This window comes from Oncorhynchus clarkii, chromosome 25 (genome assembly GCF_045791955.1).
Source record: "Oncorhynchus clarkii lewisi isolate Uvic-CL-2024 chromosome 25, UVic_Ocla_1.0, whole genome shotgun sequence".
Classification (NCBI taxonomy): Eukaryota; Metazoa; Chordata; class Actinopteri; order Salmoniformes; family Salmonidae; genus Oncorhynchus; species Oncorhynchus clarkii.
Window position 1 is genome coordinate 31,112,580 of NC_092171.1, and position 17,315 is coordinate 31,129,894.

Below are 17,315 nucleotides of genomic sequence, written 5' to 3' on the forward strand. Positions count from 1 at the left end.
GAGTAGGCGTGTCCAAACTTTTGACTGGAACTGTATATGGGTGGCAGGTAGCCTTGAGGTTAGAGCGTTGGGCCAGCAATCGAAAGATCACTTGTTCGAATCCCGGAGCCGACAAGGTGAAAAGTCTGTCGCTGTGGCCTTGGGCAAGGCACTTAACCTGAAATGCTCCAGGGGTTCCCACTGAATTGATGCAAATAATCATGATATCATTCTGGCAGGTCAGCATAGGCTACTTTATAGTTAACATTTAACTGAGAAGGTTTTTGTGAAAGCCTTTCCATCTACCAGAAGACTTTTCATTAGCATCATCGCTAACAGCTACACAAAGTGGTAGACACACGCACGGCACACACACCGACAGGGAATTCTGGTTGCCTCTTCAGAAAGTTGCAGGAAATACGAATCACTGATGGATTCTGTTAATGTCTTATGATAAACTTGGACATGTCTTGAGACACAGGTGATGGCTGGGTATGTAGCCTATGCACCAAATCAAGACTATTGTCATGGGATTGCTATTACAATCTTTACTGTTGTAGTTTTGTTTTTGTATGTCAGCTATGTATGAGGAGGAACCCTGAAGCCTAAGTGACTGACTAGCTGGCTGCAGCCATGCACTCTCCTGGCTGGACGGACTGAACAGGAGGCAGCAGTTACACCGTATGAAGCCTCACCTGGAGCTGTTGAGGATGTGATGCTGTTTGTTCTTCTTGGGGTTCAGCAGCACCACCACACATCTGTAGGAAAGAGAATAGGGTTTGGACTACATAGATTTACTCAGGGGAATGACCCCAATAATCAAGGCTCAGCGGTCTCCCATGTAGCTCAGTTGGTAGAGCATGGTGCTTGCAACGCCAGGGTTGTGGGTTCGATTCCCACGGGGGACCAGTACAAAAGAAGCATGGAAATATATATGCACTAATACTGTAAGTCGCTCTGGATAAGAGCGTCTGCTAAAATGACACATTTAAAATGGACTGCAAAGTGCTAGATATAAAGTAAAGTAAACTTACATGCAAAGTTAGGTAAGTAGTAAACTTAAATATAGCTACTGCGGAGAGTGTGGACTGAGTCACTACACGGAATTCCCTGTTGCCAAGAATAACTCCTGAGCCGCACTAAAATAAAGTTACATAAATACTTAATATCCCTCTCTTGCTGTATTTTAGGTTGAATATCAGAGTAGAGGACAGCATAGCTGCAAAGTCACTGTGTGTGAGTGTTGGAGTGAATGCAGCAGCACTGAGCAGCATGACAAAGCAAAAACCAGATTGCCCTTTTAAGCTGCTTCCATTTTTTGTTTCATCTCCCAGTGGGGAAACACTCCTAGAAGCTAAACGACGTCCAGGGCCTTTTACCTTATCACACAGCAGGGAAGATGAGAGGGAATACTTGCTGTGTAGTCAGTCACTGACAATGTGTCAGGGAGAGGCTGGGCACTGCTGTGATCATCAGAGCTGCTGGAAAGCCTTTGAATTGAAGTGTTCCAGGTGTACTGGGGATACAATCAAAGGGACAGCCAGGCACTATGGCATCACTGAGATTGCACAGACAAGAGGGAGAAAGTTCTAGAAAAAAAATTATGGTGCACCTTCGGAAACTCTACAGTAGCCCTACCGTACTACTGAGCTAGTAGCCTCACCACCACAGCGCAGCTGACAAAGAATTGCTTTGGGGGTCTGCAAGCAAGAACATTGTAAATGCTTCATGTTTTTATTCCAGAGGACTTCCACTGGAACTGTAGGGGGAAAAATGAAATGCCATAAAATGAGGGAAAGATGTGGTCATACAACAAGACTACAGTGTCTAAACCTGCTGCACTGTGCTGATGCACTGTCCTACTGACATGATGCCAAAAGTTACCTAACACCAATTCACTCTTAAAGAGTCTCCAGAGAATCAAACTGGGCACTGAGAATGCAGCCCGATGCAACACTTGTACAGGAAGCCCAGCATGCGTCTGTGTGATGCTTAACAGAGTAAAGCTCCTCAGTCCCTCTGAACTGGCTCCTACTGAGAGGGAGAGAAGAAGTGAGGGAGGTGACGGCCCATGCCAGACTTAGTCAACCCTGGCATTGCTTATGTGTGCCATTCAGAGGGTGAATGGGCAAGACAAAATATTTAAGTGCCTGTGAACGGGGTATGGTAGGTGCCAGATACACCTGGTCAATGGCTGTCTGGGGAGCTGGAGAGGCTTCTGCTTGCAGCCTGAAATGCCACATATGTAGGTTGCAGATACAAATGGGACTGTTACAGTAACTGGCCAGCAGCCAGCCAGCTCTCCTGCCTGGCACGGTGTAAACACGACACTCAGACACACAGAACGAGAACGAGAGAGAAAAGGAGAGAGAGAGAGACAGAGACAGACTGCATCCCAAATGGCACCCCCTATTCCCATAAGGGTCAAAAGTAGTGCACTACATAGAGAATAGGGTGCTATTTGAGACAGCGTCTGTTAGTCAGTGGTTGACTACCTAGGCCCCTGGAGCAGGTTTTATGCTGTCTGCTTGCTGGTGTCACATGTCAGAGAGCAGCCAGAGAGGACTGTGGGAAGACAGGACAGGCAGGCCAGCTGGGCCCCAGAGTTAGAGACCACACCACAGAACAATTCCTGTCTGCTGTGCTGTCATCTCATTCAATAGGTAGGAAACAAGCTGCACGTTGTTGAGTGAGTGCACTTCATCACTGCCTTCCATGCCTTGGCTGTCATCGGTTTGTTATTTTTCAGCCTATGTCAGCAGTAGAGGAATGGCTCATGGCGGTCTACTCTGTGGCATTACTTCAGCCAGAACTACAGGGGTGGGAGGGGAATGAGCTCATGGATCAATATACCATTACTCATTGCACCACAAACACACCATAAACTCCCTCCCTTCTACAGTTCCACTGGGTTTTACAGGGGAAGCGAGAGAGTGAGGAACATTGAGTGGTTAGAACATAATAGCATTATTGGATTGGAGTGTACATAGAACCATGGGATTGATAGACAGGGCTCAGATCAAAGACCTGAGGAGGAGTGCTGAACTTGAGCTTCCTCTCTCAGGCAAAATAATTCTACAAGTTATCTTTCCTACAACACCGGCTGCAGTACTAGGCTAGCACAAACTGCTATCCTGTTTTTTCTATTCCAGACACTGCTGGTCATCCGGTGTCAGCAAGCACAGTCAAATGAACACAGTTGGCTATTTATTAGACGTGAATCAGGAAACTAACAGCGTGTCTTGAAGATCTATAGAGTAGCCTAGATAATCAGTAACATCACTACTACCTTAGGCTAAGCATTAGAAAAAGCTCTAACGCTTCATCAAAACATGTTTTTCCAACCTATACCATAACACTAAAACAGACCAGCTCTAACCTGCAGACATTAGCTCCATCCAAAATGGTACCCTATTCCCTACATCAGGGGTATTCAACTCTGACCCTACGAGGTCTGGAGCCTGCTAGTTTCCTGTTCAACCTGATAAATAATTACACCCACCTGGTGTCCCAGGTTTTTGTTCCTTATTAAACAGGTCAGGGGAACTGGGCTGGTTATACACTATACAGTACCAGTCAAACGTTTGGACACACCTACTCTTTCAAGGGTTTTTCTTTATTATTACAATGTTCTACATTGTAGAATAATAGTGAAGACGTCAACACTATGAAATAACACATATGGATTCATGTAGTAAGCAAGAAAAGTGTTAAACAAATCAAAATATATTTTAGATTTGAGATTCTTCAAAGTAGCCACCCTTTGCCTTGAAGACAGCTTTGCACACTCTTGGCATTCTCTCAACCAGTTTCACCTGGAATGCTTTTCCAACAGTCTCGAGGGAGTTCCCACATATGCTGAGCACTTGTTGGCTGCTTTTCCTTCACTCTGCGGTCCAACACATCCTAAACCATCTCAATTGGGTTGAGGTCGAGTGACTGTGGAGACCAGGTCAACTCCATCACTCTACTTCTTGGTCAAATAGCTCTTACACAGCCTGGAGGTGTGTTGGGCCATTGTCCTGTTGAAAAACAAATGATAGTGGGACTAAGCGCAAACAAGATGGGATGCGTATCTTTGTAGAATGCTGTGGCAGCCACACTGGTTAAGTGTGCCTTGAATTCTAAATAAATCCCAGACAGTGTCACCAGCAAAGCACCGCCACACCATCACACCACCTCCTCCATGCTTCACGGTGGGAACCACACATGCAGAGATCATCCATTCCACCAGTCTAATGTCCATTGCTCATGTTTCTTGGCCCAAGTAAGTCTCTTCTTCTTATTGGTGTCCTTTACTAGTGGTTTCTTTGCAGCAATTCGACCATGAAGGCCTGATTCATGCAGTCTCCTCTGAACAGTTGATGTTGAGATGTGTGTTACTTTATCTCTGTGAAGCATTCATTTGGGCTGCAATCTGAGGCTGGTAACTCTAATGAACTTTTCCTCTGCAGCAGAGGTAACTCTGGGTCTTCCTTTTCTGTGGCGGTCCTTATGAGAGCCAGTTTCATCATAGCGCTTGATGGTTTTTGCGACTGCACTTGAAGAAATGTTCTGGGTTGACAGACCTTCATGTCTTAAAGTAATGATGGACTGTTTCTCTTTTCTTATTCGAGCGGTACTTGACCTACTATGGACTTGGTCTTTTACCAAATAGGGCTACCTTGTCACAAAACAACTTTTCTTTCTCAAGGAAAGAAATTCCACAAATTAACTTTTAACAAGGCACGCCTGTTAATTGAAATGCATTCCAGGTGACTACCTCATGAAGCTGGTTGAGAGAATGCCAAGAGTGTGCAAAGCTGTCATCAAGGCAAAGGGTGGCTACTTTGAAGAATCTCAAATCTCAAATATATTTTGATTTGTTTAACACTTTTTTTGGTCACTACATCATTCCATATGATGTTGTTAGGTGTTATTTCATAGTTTTGATGTCTTCACTATTATTCTACAGTGTTATTCTACAATGTAGAAAAAAGTAAAAATAAAGAAAAACCCTGGAATGAGAAGCTATGTCCAAACCTTTGACTGGTACTGTATACACAAAAGTATGTGGACACCCCTTCAAATTAGTGGAGTTGGCTATTTCAGCCACACCCTTTGCTGAGAGGTGTATAAAATCGAGCACACTGCCAAGCAATCTCCATAGACAAACATTGGCAGTAGACTGGCCTTAGTGAAGCACTCAGGGACTTTAAATGTGGCACCGTCATGGGATGCCACCTTTCCAACAAGTCAGTTTGTCAAATTTCTGCACTGCTAGAGCTGCTCCGGTCAACTGTAAGTGCTGTTATTGTGAAGGGGAAACATACAGGAGCAACAACCGCGTAGTGGTAGGCCATACAAGCTCACAGAACGGGTCCGCTGAGTGCTAAACTACGTAGCGCGTTAAAAACATCTGTCCTCGGTTGCAACACTCACTACCGAGTTCCAAACTGCCTCTGGAAGCCACCTCGGCACAATAACTGTTCGTCGGGAGTTTCATGAGATTGGTTTCCGTGGCTGGGCAGCTGCTCACAAGCCTAAGATCATCAAGCTCAATGCCAAGCGTCGGCTGGAGTGATGAATCACGCAAAACCATCTGGCAGTCTGACGGACGAATCTGGTGTTGGCTGATGCCAGGACAACGCTACCTGCCTGAATGCATAGTGCCAACTGTAAAGTTAGGTGGAGGAGGAATAATGGTTGGGGCTAGGCCCCTTAGTTCCAGTGAAGGGAAATCTTAACGCTACCGCATACAATGACATTGTGCTTCCAACTATGTGGCAACAGTTTGGGGTAGACACTTTCTTTCCTGTTTCAGCATGACAATCACGCCGTGCACAAAGCGAGGTCCATACAGAAATGGTTTGTTGAGATCGGTGACGAAGAACTTGACTAGTCTGGATAGTGCCCTGACCTCAATGCCATCAAACACTGTTAGGATGAATTGGAACGCCGACTGTGAGCCAGGCCTGATCACCCAACATCAGTGCCCGACCTCACTAATGCTCTTGTTGCTGAATGGAAGCAAGTCCCCGCAGCAATGTTCCAACATCTAGTGGAAAGCCTTCCCAGAAGAGTGGAGGCTGTTATAGTATCAAATCAAATTTATTTATATAGCCCTTCGTACATCAGCTGATATCTCAAAGTGCTGTACAGAAACCCAGCCTAAAACCCCAAACAGCAAGCAATGCAGGTGTAGAAGCACGTCAGTGCTTCTACACCTGGGGGACCAACTCCATCTTAATGCCCATGGTTTTAGAATGAGATGTTTGACGAGCGGGTGTCCACATACTTTTGGTCAAGAAGTGTATTTTAACAGATAAGAGAGGCTGGAGAGGAGATGGGGCTTCAACCGTTCAGCAGAATTTACATGGAAAATATTATGCAAACTTCAGCCAACCAAAGAATTGCTGCTGAATGGTGACCACTAGTTAGAATCACAATGCTAACACTGTCATACAGTTATAAACATACTATAGAAAGCTTATATACTTCAAAACTAAATAAATAAAATAAAAACATTGATGTTCAACATGGCAGCACGCACCTGATCTCATGCAAATATTCTAATTGATTTCAGAGCAATATAAATCCAATATTTACTGATCAGACAGGATCAGTCATAGACTGAGGGGGGGGGGGGGGGGGGGGTGGGGGGTGGACTAAAACAACAGCCTCCCTACCTAGACTAACCTATGGCTAAATTCATGGCCGAGTATGCAGTAGCGGAGGGGGAAGACCGGTTAAAAGAAGAGCCTATACCTATGGCTAAATTCATGACAGGCTGAGTATGCAGTAGCGGAGGGGGAAGACAAGTTAAAAGAAGAGCCTATACCTATGGCTAATTCATGACAGGCTGAGTAATAGTGTTACCACTCAGTAAAGGCAATCCTCATCAGCCACCCATCAGCCATCTGGTGGGTTCGTTCAGCAAACTGACAGGTGGTCAAGCCTCTGAAATGAAATGACAAAGCCTTACAGGGTCTGTAGTGTCTGCATGGAGGGTATATCGATTTCCTTCCGACCCCAGAGAGAAGACAGAGAGACCACCCTCCGATCTGCCAGTCCGCTCCACTTCAAAGAACCTACCCCGCTTGCCTCCTCTCTCTCTCCCTCCCTCCCTCCCTCCCTCCCTCCATCCATGCTGATCCTGCCTTATTTCTTGTCCTCCGTTCACGCTGAGACAGACTGGACGACCTCATCATTAATCTGCCATGCTGCAAGTCTCCTGTCCCGGTACGGTCAGGGTAGCTGGCTAACAACAACGGGAGCAAAACTAGGGGTTCTCTGTCCTTAAAGATGGGTAATAAAGAGCTTTCCACCAGTAGTTTGGAAAGCAGCGCTCACGAGCCAAAACGGGTCCTCGGACATTGTGTATGACGTCATCCATTTCAAATGATATGTTACGTCCTGCAAAAAATAAATCACTGCACAATTCATATGACAGGTAACACATTTGTAAATGCTTAAGATCCTGTTCAATCTCTTTAAACCTACTGTGGAACGATGCAACCCTGATGAAGGCAGCATATTGTAGCTGTACCAACGTTGGAACCTATAAAACGTATTGAATCAGAGCCATGAGAGTGAGCACAATGAGAGAGACTACATAAGAGACAGATACAGTCGTCTACTGTAGATTTACAAAGTGCTAAAGAATATATATTTACTGCCTCAGGATTGAGGCTATTCTCTGTAGTCAGTGTTTTCTTTGTAGCTGTTTGTCTTTTCAGTTCATCCAGCGCCTCAGGTCTTACCGCATCCTTTGAGAATACAGTTACAGATGCTGTTGTGGGACCCTCCAGCAAAGAGCTGCAATGCAGCACAGAGGCAGAGTACACTCCTCTACCTCTGAGCAGGGCTATCTAATAGCTAGGGGCTACAAGAGGACTATTCCCTCCCCCACGCACCTTTTTCCTAACCCTCGCTCCGTCTTCACACATACGCACCCACACACACAGTTAATACGGACTCAGTTTGCTGCAGTGCGGTCAGGACAAGTCGAGGGTGCCTGTCTGACACACATCTAGTCACGCATGTTAGACTCCTCCAACAGCCAGCAGGACGTTGAATGCTCACAGAGGACATTGATTCCACATCACTAGAGATGCCGCTGTCTCAGACAACCCAGACATTCATTCATCCAAAACCCATACAGTCCTACCTACCCTGTTCAATAATCTCACATATTATTCTAGGTTGCACTGTATATATACACACACTATAGTACCATGGATATTGACCTATACAGTCAATGTGCTGCATTCAGGTTCTGCCATAAATGCACTAACAAAAGGTAGGCAAAGGTGAAATTTAAAAGGGGCAATCAAAAGTTGCTACATCCATTTTTGGACTTATATGAATTATATGTACCCATTGATTCTTGAAGAATATAACCTATGAGCTTAGTTCAACTGTTGTACCCCATCAGAACCAGTAATAACCTTGTTTAATTCCAATGTTTGTATACAAAGTATATGTAAACAAACAATACATAGCCTGAAAACATGGTTAAGACTATAATTTTGATATCATGGAAGGTCAGCCCATTCATGCATAGCTCGGTTTATGAATCTGAGAGTGGTTCCATTTCTCCAGCCCCATCCCTCAGTTTTTAATCGAACAGGGGCAGGGAGAAATGTTTTATCGTTTCTACTGCTGATTGCTACTAAGACGTTTGCAGCAAATGCTGATATCCTTCAGTCATCAAACAACAAAGCTATGGTAAATCAAAAAATATATAATCCCTTGTCACTGACCTAGCATTCAACAACTTATCTTTGGGATCCTGATATTCCCATTCCCCGATAATAATAACAACAACAACCACCAACATTTTTTTTTTTTACTGAGTTACAGTTCATAAGGAAATCAGTCAAATGAAATAAATTCATTAGGCCCTAATCTATGGACTTCACATGACTGGGCAGAGGCGCAGCCCACCCATTTGGCAGCCAGGCCCACCCACTTGGCAGCCAGGCCCACCCACTTGGCAATCAGAATGAGTTTTTCCCCACAAAAGGACTTTATTACAGACAAACACTCAGTTTCATCTGCTGTCCGGGTGGCTGGTCACAGACGATTCCGCAGTTGAAGAAGCTGGATGTGGAGGTCCTGGGCTGGCGTGGTTACATGTGGTCTGCGGTTGTGAGGCCGGTTGGTGGTTCTGCCAAATTCTCTAAAACAATGTTGGAGGCGGTTTATGGTAGAGCAGTTAACATTCAATTATCTGCCAACAGTTCTGGTGAACATCCCTGCAGTCAGCATCCCAATCGCACGCTCCCTCAAAACTGGAGACATCTGTAGCATTGTGTTGTGTGACAAAATTGCACATTTTAGAGTGGCCTTTTATTGTCCCCAGTCCGAGGGACACCTTTGTAATGATCATGCTGTTTAAATCAGCTTCTTGATCTCCACACCTGTCAGGTGGATAGATTATCTTGGCAGAGGAGATGTGCACAAAATTTGAGAGAAAAACACTTTTTGTGCATTTGGATAATCTCTTACTTCAGCTCATGATACATGGGACAAATGTTTTTTGTGTTCAGTATACATTTAAGAGAAGTAGGCTAAATGGAACCAATTCACCTTTCCAAGGATCTGGGCCATTGTGGGGTGTCATCTAGTCAAAAAGTAGTGCACTACCCTATATTAAAAGAGAATAGGGTGCAATTTCAGACGCACCCATAGCTAGACCTCATCAGGTACAGGACTCAGCCCACGGTCGTATTCAGCACCCATAGCTAGACCTCATCAGGTGCAGGACTCAGCCCACGGTCGTATTCAGCACCCATAGCTAGACCTCATCAGGTGCAGGACTCAGCCCACGGTCATATTCAGCACCCATAGCTAGACCTCATCAGGTGCAGGACTCAGCCCATGGTCGTATTCAGTAGTGCACGCCATAGAAAAGCGTAGCAAAACATATTGAAATGAGAATGAGTGTTTCTTAAGTTCAGGTTAGTAGTCCCACCCAGTTTGTCCATTTGGTTCTTAATGAATACAACCCGGGCCATGTGTGACAGCTTTGTGTAAGGGCTTGGACTGACCCTAAACCCTCCACAGACAGACATTCTCTGGTGTGAAGATGCTTCCTCTCCCACAAAAACATCTGCAGCGTCTTTCAAATGACACCCTATATAGTACAACAGTACTTTTTACCAGGGCTCATAGGGTTCTGGTGAAAAGCAGTGCACTTTATAGGGAATAGGGTGCCAATTGGGAAGCAGCCTAAGACATCTGTCGGGTCTCATTGGATCTGGAGCTCAGCCTAACATGCACATTAACACAAGCAGCTGAGTAAGCAGAGAATATATCTTTCTGATTCCTGTAATTCCTTGTTGGGATGCCTGTGACCACCTCCCCTCCCAATCCAAGGAATCTATATCAGGCTTACCCCTGCACATTACAATTCCAGGAAGTAGTCAATGATCTGTACTGACAGAACTGTATGCCACTGTGTAACCTAGTGTATATACATATGTCATATTCATTGTTTTCATAGCTGTGCACACACAGCTGTAAAGCCTAACAACTTAATGAGATGACGAAGCATGTGATAGAGGTCACATTCTAGCCCACGTTGTCCACAGTCCACCTTATGAGCAGACCCCTTGGAGAGATTGAAAACAATAGCCTGGTTCCTATGTGAATGTCAGAGGCTCTTACTGCATCCAGCAAACAAATGAAGTTCCCCCAGGAAAAAAAAAAGTTATTTTACTTAAAAGTTAAGGCAGCAATACCCATTGTTGATGGTTGGCTGAGCATAGGCCTACTCGACAATTTAGTTGCCAATTACTAGATGCGTAGTATTGCAGAAAAACCTCGTGTGGAGACACTGAAAACTGACTTAAAGGTGTAGCTAATGCATCTTAGGCTCTATCATCTCTAAAGACATAACGTGTTATTGAAGTGATACAACGGTATGACTGTCCTAGCACAAGGAAAACATCAAGCTGTCTACCTAAAAACTTCAATCATGGCTAAAATCCTAGTTAAAGCAGTGCTTTGTACAGCATACTACATACCGCCTCTCAAACCTTGTAGCAAGGACTACTTCTAAAAGTGTCGACCTAGCGAGCTACATGACTAAAACGGCTCCTCATGACACAGCTCTTCTGTGTTCATAAACCACAAGATATATTTCCCCTGATGAATACAATACACACACACACACATCCTGATAATTGCTGAGAAATGACTTTCCTACTCTCTCTCCAGCTTTCGCGCTCCACTCATTCTCTGAAAAATCTTACCGTCAAGGGACTTTTGAAGTGTATTAAATTCAAAACCTAATGGGGCTCTGCCTCTGTTTACCTAGTCAGCTCTGAACTGACTTAATGGTGCTCTGCCTACCTAGTCAGTTCTGTAAAGATAGCTCACACATGGCCTCCACGCATATGCTTCACATTTTCCAAAAATGACTTAATTATTTTTAATTTAACTAGGCAAGTCAGTTAACAACAAATTTTTATTTACAATGACGGCCTACATCGGCCAAACCTGGACGACGCTGGGCCAATTGTGGCGGGGGCGGCAGGACACCTAGCGGTTAGAGTATTGGGCCAGTAACCGAAAGGTTGCTCGATCGAATCCCGAGCTGACAAGGAGGAAAAATAAAATAAAATAATCGCTCTGCCACTGAACAAGGCAGTTAACCCACTGTTCCTAGGCCATCACTATAAATAAGAATTTGTTCTTAACTGACTTGCCTAGTTAAATAAGTGTATATTTACACACACACACACACACACACACACACACAGTGGGGCAAAAAAGTATTTAGTCAGCCACCAATTGAAGTGTACCTATGATGAAAACTACAGGCCTCTCATCTTTTTAAGTGGGAGAACTTGCACTTAAAAAGATGAGGCCTGTAATTTTCATCACAGGTACACTTCAACTATGACAGACAAAATAAGAAAAAAAAATCCAGAAAAATCACAGTGTAGGATTTGTAATTAATTTATTTGCAAATTATGGTGGAAAATAAGTATTTGGTCACCTACAAACAAGCTTTGTAGGTGAAGATTTCTGGCTCTCACAGACCTGTAACTTCTTCTTTAAGAGGCTCCTCTGTCCTTACCTGTATTAATGGCACCTGTTTGAACGTGTTATCAGTATAAAAGACACCTGTCCACAACCTTAAACAGTCACACTCCAAACTCCACTATGGCCAAGACCAAAGAGCTGTCAAAGGACACCAGAAACAAAATTGTAGACCTGCACCAGGCTGGGAAGACTGAATCTGCAATAGGTAAGCAGCTTGGTTTGAAGAAATCAACTGTGGGAGCAATTATTAGGAAATGGAAGACATACAAGACCACTGATAATTTCCCTCGATCTGGGGCTCCACGCAAGATCTCATCCCGTGGGGTCAAAATGATCACAAGAACGGTGAGCAAAAATCCCAGAACCACACAGGGGGGACCTAGTGAATGACCTGCAGAGAGCTGGGACCAAAGTAACAAAGCCTACCATCAGTAACACACTACGCCGCCAGGGACTCGAATCCTGCAGTGCCAGACGTGTCCCCCTGCTTAAGCCAGTACATGTCCAGGCCCGTCTGAAGTTTGCTAGAGAGCATTTGGATGATCCAGAAGAAGATTGGGAGAATGTCATATGGTCAGATGAAACCAAAATATAACTTTTTGGTAAAAACTCAACTCGTCGTGTTTGGAGGACAAAGAATGCTGAGTTGCATCCAAAGAACACCATACCTACTGTGAAGCATGTGGGTGGAAACATCATGCTTTGGGGCTGTTTTTCTGCAAAGGGAACAGGACGACTGATCCGTGTAAAGGAAAGAATGGGGCCATGTATCGTGAGATTGAGTGAAAACCTCCTTCCATCAGCAAGGGCATTGAAGATGAAACGTGGCTTGGTCTTTCAGCATGACAATGATCCCAAACACACCGCCCAGGCAACGAAGGAGTGGCTTCGTAAGAAGCATTTCAAGGTCCTGGAGTGGCCTAGCCAGTCTCCAGATCTCAACCCCATAGAAAATCTTTGGAGGGAGTGGAAAGTCTGTGTTGCCCAGCAACAGCCCCAAAACATCACTGCTCTAGAGGAGATCTGCATGGAGGAATGGGCCAAAATACCAGCAACAGTGGGTGAAAACCTTGTGAAGACTTACAGAAAATGTTTGACCTCTGTCATTGCCAACAAAGGGTATATAACAAAGTATTGAGATAAACTTTTGTTATTGACCAAATACTTGTTTTCCACCATCATTTTTCAAATAAATCCATTAAAAATCCTACAATGTGATTGTCTGGATTTTTTTTTCTAATTTTGTCTGTCATAGTTGAAGTGTACCTATGATGAAAATTACAGACCTTTCATCTTTTTAAGTGGGAGAACTTGTACAATTGGTGGCTGACTAAATACTTTTTTTGCCCCACTGTGTGTGCATACATACATAAAATGTATATATAAATAATGTGCTGCCCTATGGGACTCCAAATCACAGTCGGTTGTGATACAGCCTGGATTTGAACCAGGGTGTCTGTAGTGATGCCTCTAGCACTGAGATGCAGTGCCTTAGACCGCCGCGCCACTAAGGAGCCCAGTGGGGCAAAAGAGAAACCAACAACATTGCATTGAAGTTGAATGAACAAGTATCAAAATGACAAGATGTGGGAAGGTGAACGAGGTGAAGTACTAGGCCTGGACATTAAAACCATTTACTGAACTACTGCTCTTCATTAACACACATTTGTGGATTTCCCCATATTTTACTTTTAGTTGTTGGATGTGTAACAGGTGTTCTCTGGGTCACTCACCCAGCTGGGTAGGCCACGAGTCCAGAGCGAGGGTCACAAGCCAAAGCGCGGTTCCCAAATGCTGTGATCCCTAGCACCTTCTCCAGTGTCACCTGCAAAATAAACATCACTTCAACAATACAATAAATGGTCAACACATGACATTACTCACAAATAAACACCACCATAGAAGACGTTCCATAGCATATGTTAAATCATGAATACACATAAGCTACAGGCCAAGGGTTTGTGTCAGTGTGTGTGTGCATGCATGTGTGTATATATAGTTTAAACCCTTAATAGAAAGGAGGAGGATCACGAATGGTATTCTACTGTATCTTCCCAGATGAGAAGTGACATACCAGACTCAGAGTTTCGTTATTCTTAATTGAAGGGACTACGAAGAAACTCTTACAAATACAGAAACAAGACAGACCAGTATCTGCTATGTAGGCCAATGCATTGCACAAATACCTCTTCAAAGTAAACAAATATGCATTGGTCAACAACTTGGGTTATAACGTCCCTATAAGCATAGCTGAAGACAAAAGGAGCATGTCAGCAGCCCAACTTATGAGCTAATAACATTTGAAATGTTTTGCAAAAACGAAGCCGTCACACTGCACTGACATGTTCTCTGGGTTTCAGCAGTTTGTTAACCAGCAACAACATTTCACAGCAGGAATCAGCCAGTCAGATAAGATTTAAGTCAAGTTCAAGCTCATTGATATTCCTCTCTCTTTCTACTTACCATCTTCACAGCCTCTCAGAGATAGCCTATACGTCCCTTGTGATTGTATCCCTCCAGGCCTGCTCTTCCTCATCACCCCACAACAAGCCAGAACAGCCAAGGGCACTGACTGAATAATAAAACACCTGGATACGAGCTAGAATAGACTAGCTACTGAATCCCAACTGTCGAGTGGTAGATCACCTCTGCTCGACTTCAACTGTAGATCACCTCTCCTGGGCTTCAACTGTAGATCACCTCTGCTCGGCTTCAACTGTAGATCACCTCTCCTGGGCTTCAACTGTAGATCACCTCTCCTGGGCTTCAACTGTAGATCACCTCTCCTGGGCTTCAACTGTAGATCACCTCTCCTGGGCTTCAACTGTAGATCACCTCTCCTGGGCTTCAACTGTAGATCACCTCTGCTCGACTTCAACTGTAGATCACCTCTCCTCGACTTCAACTGTAGATCACCTCTGCTCGACTTCAACTGTAGATCACCTCTCCTGGGCTTCAACTGTAGATCACCTCTGCTCGACTTCAACTGTAGAGTGGTAGATCCCCCCCCCCCAGTCATCACATGACTGTTTTCAGTTACTGTGCCTCCCAGTGTGATTGTGTGTGGGGCACTTTCCACCTCCTGTACAGCTGCCTGTTTGTGCTTTCGTCACAAACCGTTGATTCTCTACACCTCACTCTCTACGCCTACCTTGCCGGGTTGTTGGGTTCAAGTTGAAATGTGGCCATGGCAGCAATCAACAGCGGCCAGCAGTGTTGCCAGCAAGGTGACAAATAAGTAGCTTGACTATAGGCTAATTCAGTTGATGTGATGAATTTATAAATGTATATAATAAATGAATGACCACTAGCCTATAGCTCATAAGACATCGGCTAGATCATTGGGACGTTGCATAAAAACAGAGGTTGAAGCTTCCAGACAGGAAAAGGAAAATAAGTGGAAGTTGGGCTATTGCTCCATAAATAGAGTTTAGAACAATGTGCTTTCTGTTGTTTGTTACCAGAGTTCTACGTCAAAGGAATAATTGACTACGTCAACATTTTTAAAAAGGGACTTTAATGAGCCCAGTATACCTCCTCCTTGTAAACAAAGCATAGGAGGAAGTTTTCAGCAGAAAGTTGAAAAAGAGCATTGAGTACTGAGTCCACTGCAGTGTACTTCTTCTCGTTAAAGTGCAGTTGCATCCATGTTTCCAGTAGGCTTCCTGATAATACATAGCCTAATCTTATGGGCTCTGGTCAAAAGAAGTGCACTATAAAATGTGTCATTTGGGACGCATCCACTAAAGTTACTATAGGCTACGATCCATGAGGTCGACGGGCTCAAGGTAGCAGGTAGGCGTCCCGTACAGTAATATTCTAGAACGGTACTCACAGCCTAAGAAACAATGTTAGACCCAGGATAATAAGAAAACCCACTCCTCCTTAAATCTCTCAAACATGTATTCCTTTGACTCCCCACTCCAGAGAGTGTTTCACACTAGGTTAGTAGGCTGTCTGCATAAGCTTGCCATCACATCTTAGCCTACACCCTAAGAAAACAAAGGCAGATTGACATCAAATGAATTAAGCTCACTTAAATAATAAAACCACAACAAGACTAATAATTACTCACATCATTACCTATCATCAAGCAAAATAAACAATGGGAAGAAGTCATTTCCATATAGCACCCCTCCCCCCCAAAAAAAACTAAGACAACCTGATGTAGTATGTTGGTTAAACTAAGGTTGTGAAGATACAGTATAGCCTCTATGTAGGCTATGTAGTTGATTCTCTCATACCTGATTCTCAGCTTTCTCCCTGCTGTGTTACATAATGTCAGGCTAGTATAGTAGTGGTAGGTTAGAGTTTACATCTGGTTTGTCTCTGATGTAAGTGTGCCACGGAGCGCTCCTACAAACACCTCTTCAAACCCACGAGGAGAAACAGCCGTGGACGCTTAATGAAACAATGGGACTAACAGAATGACAGAATGTGGACCTTTTAAAAATAGGACACTCATCTTGCCTGAGTAACCTTTCAATGTTTAAAAAAATATCTATATTTATCTGTAAATAATAGTCACAAATTCTAACATGTCGCTACTGTACTAAAAGAGAGAAGGGAGGAAATTGGAAAGGCGATGTTAAAAAGTGGGCCTATACTCTGCATGCACACACAAAGACATAGAGCCTACAATCTCGGCGTTTATTCACAAATGGGAGATTCTGCAGCAATGTTCAAAGACATCTACGAATGACAGTCCAGCATGGCTCGGGGCCTGTTACGGCTTTATAGCCTACGCTTCACAGGGAGCAAGGAGGAGTATTAAGTAGCCTAAGTATGACTGTTCTAGTCACTGCCATGTCTCTTGAGACTTTGTAGTACACTAACTACAGCCACTGACACTCCTGGGTGGAACAGGAAGGTACAGTACTGTCGGTGTCCTGCTACAGCCGTAAACACAGACTGGAATGCACCAGCAGAGTGAACTTCATGGATGAGGGGGGAATTACTACACATGAAAGCTTGTCATATTGACAACATTCTTGGACATATCGTCATCAACGTACAGAATTATTGTCATCTATAAGAACCAATGTTATTGTTATCTGAATTGATTGTACTGCAGGTCTATTCTTCATAGCTTTTTAGGGGGTTCAGTCAACACACATGGGGAGGGGGGGAGAGAGAGAGAGAGAAAGAGAGAAAAAAATGCAGGTAGCTTGTAGCCTACATGGGAATTGGAACGAACCCAGCTGTCTGTCTGGTCACATGCCACTTTCTCACGTCAACACCGAGGAAGTGAACAGACTTCTTTAAAATCGACTTCTAGTAAGGTTGTGAATAGCATATAA

The 17,315-nt window shown here is 44.1% G+C and overlaps 1 protein-coding gene and 1 non-coding gene across 8 annotated transcripts in view; one reads left to right on the forward strand and one right to left on the reverse strand.

Annotated features, from left to right (window-relative positions):
- The window catches only part of LOC139384201 (mitogen-activated protein kinase-binding protein 1-like), a 61,782-nt gene that overhangs the window by 43,437 nt on the left and 1,030 nt on the right, over nucleotides 1-17,315 (reverse strand). For all 7 annotated transcript variants that reach the window (XM_071128926.1, XM_071128928.1, XM_071128923.1 and 4 more), the window contains exons 2-3: nucleotides 13,749-13,840; nucleotides 675-737 (exon numbers count right to left, since the gene is read on the reverse strand). In XM_071128926.1, coding sequence (XP_070985027.1) covers nucleotides 675-737; nucleotides 13,749-13,840 — 155 coding nt within the window. The remainder of the gene's footprint in view (nucleotides 1-674; nucleotides 738-13,748; nucleotides 13,841-17,315) is intronic.
- On the forward strand, nucleotides 812-887 carry trnaa-ugc (transfer RNA alanine (anticodon UGC)). The gene has a single exon. It is a non-coding gene; the product is annotated as a tRNA-Ala (tRNA).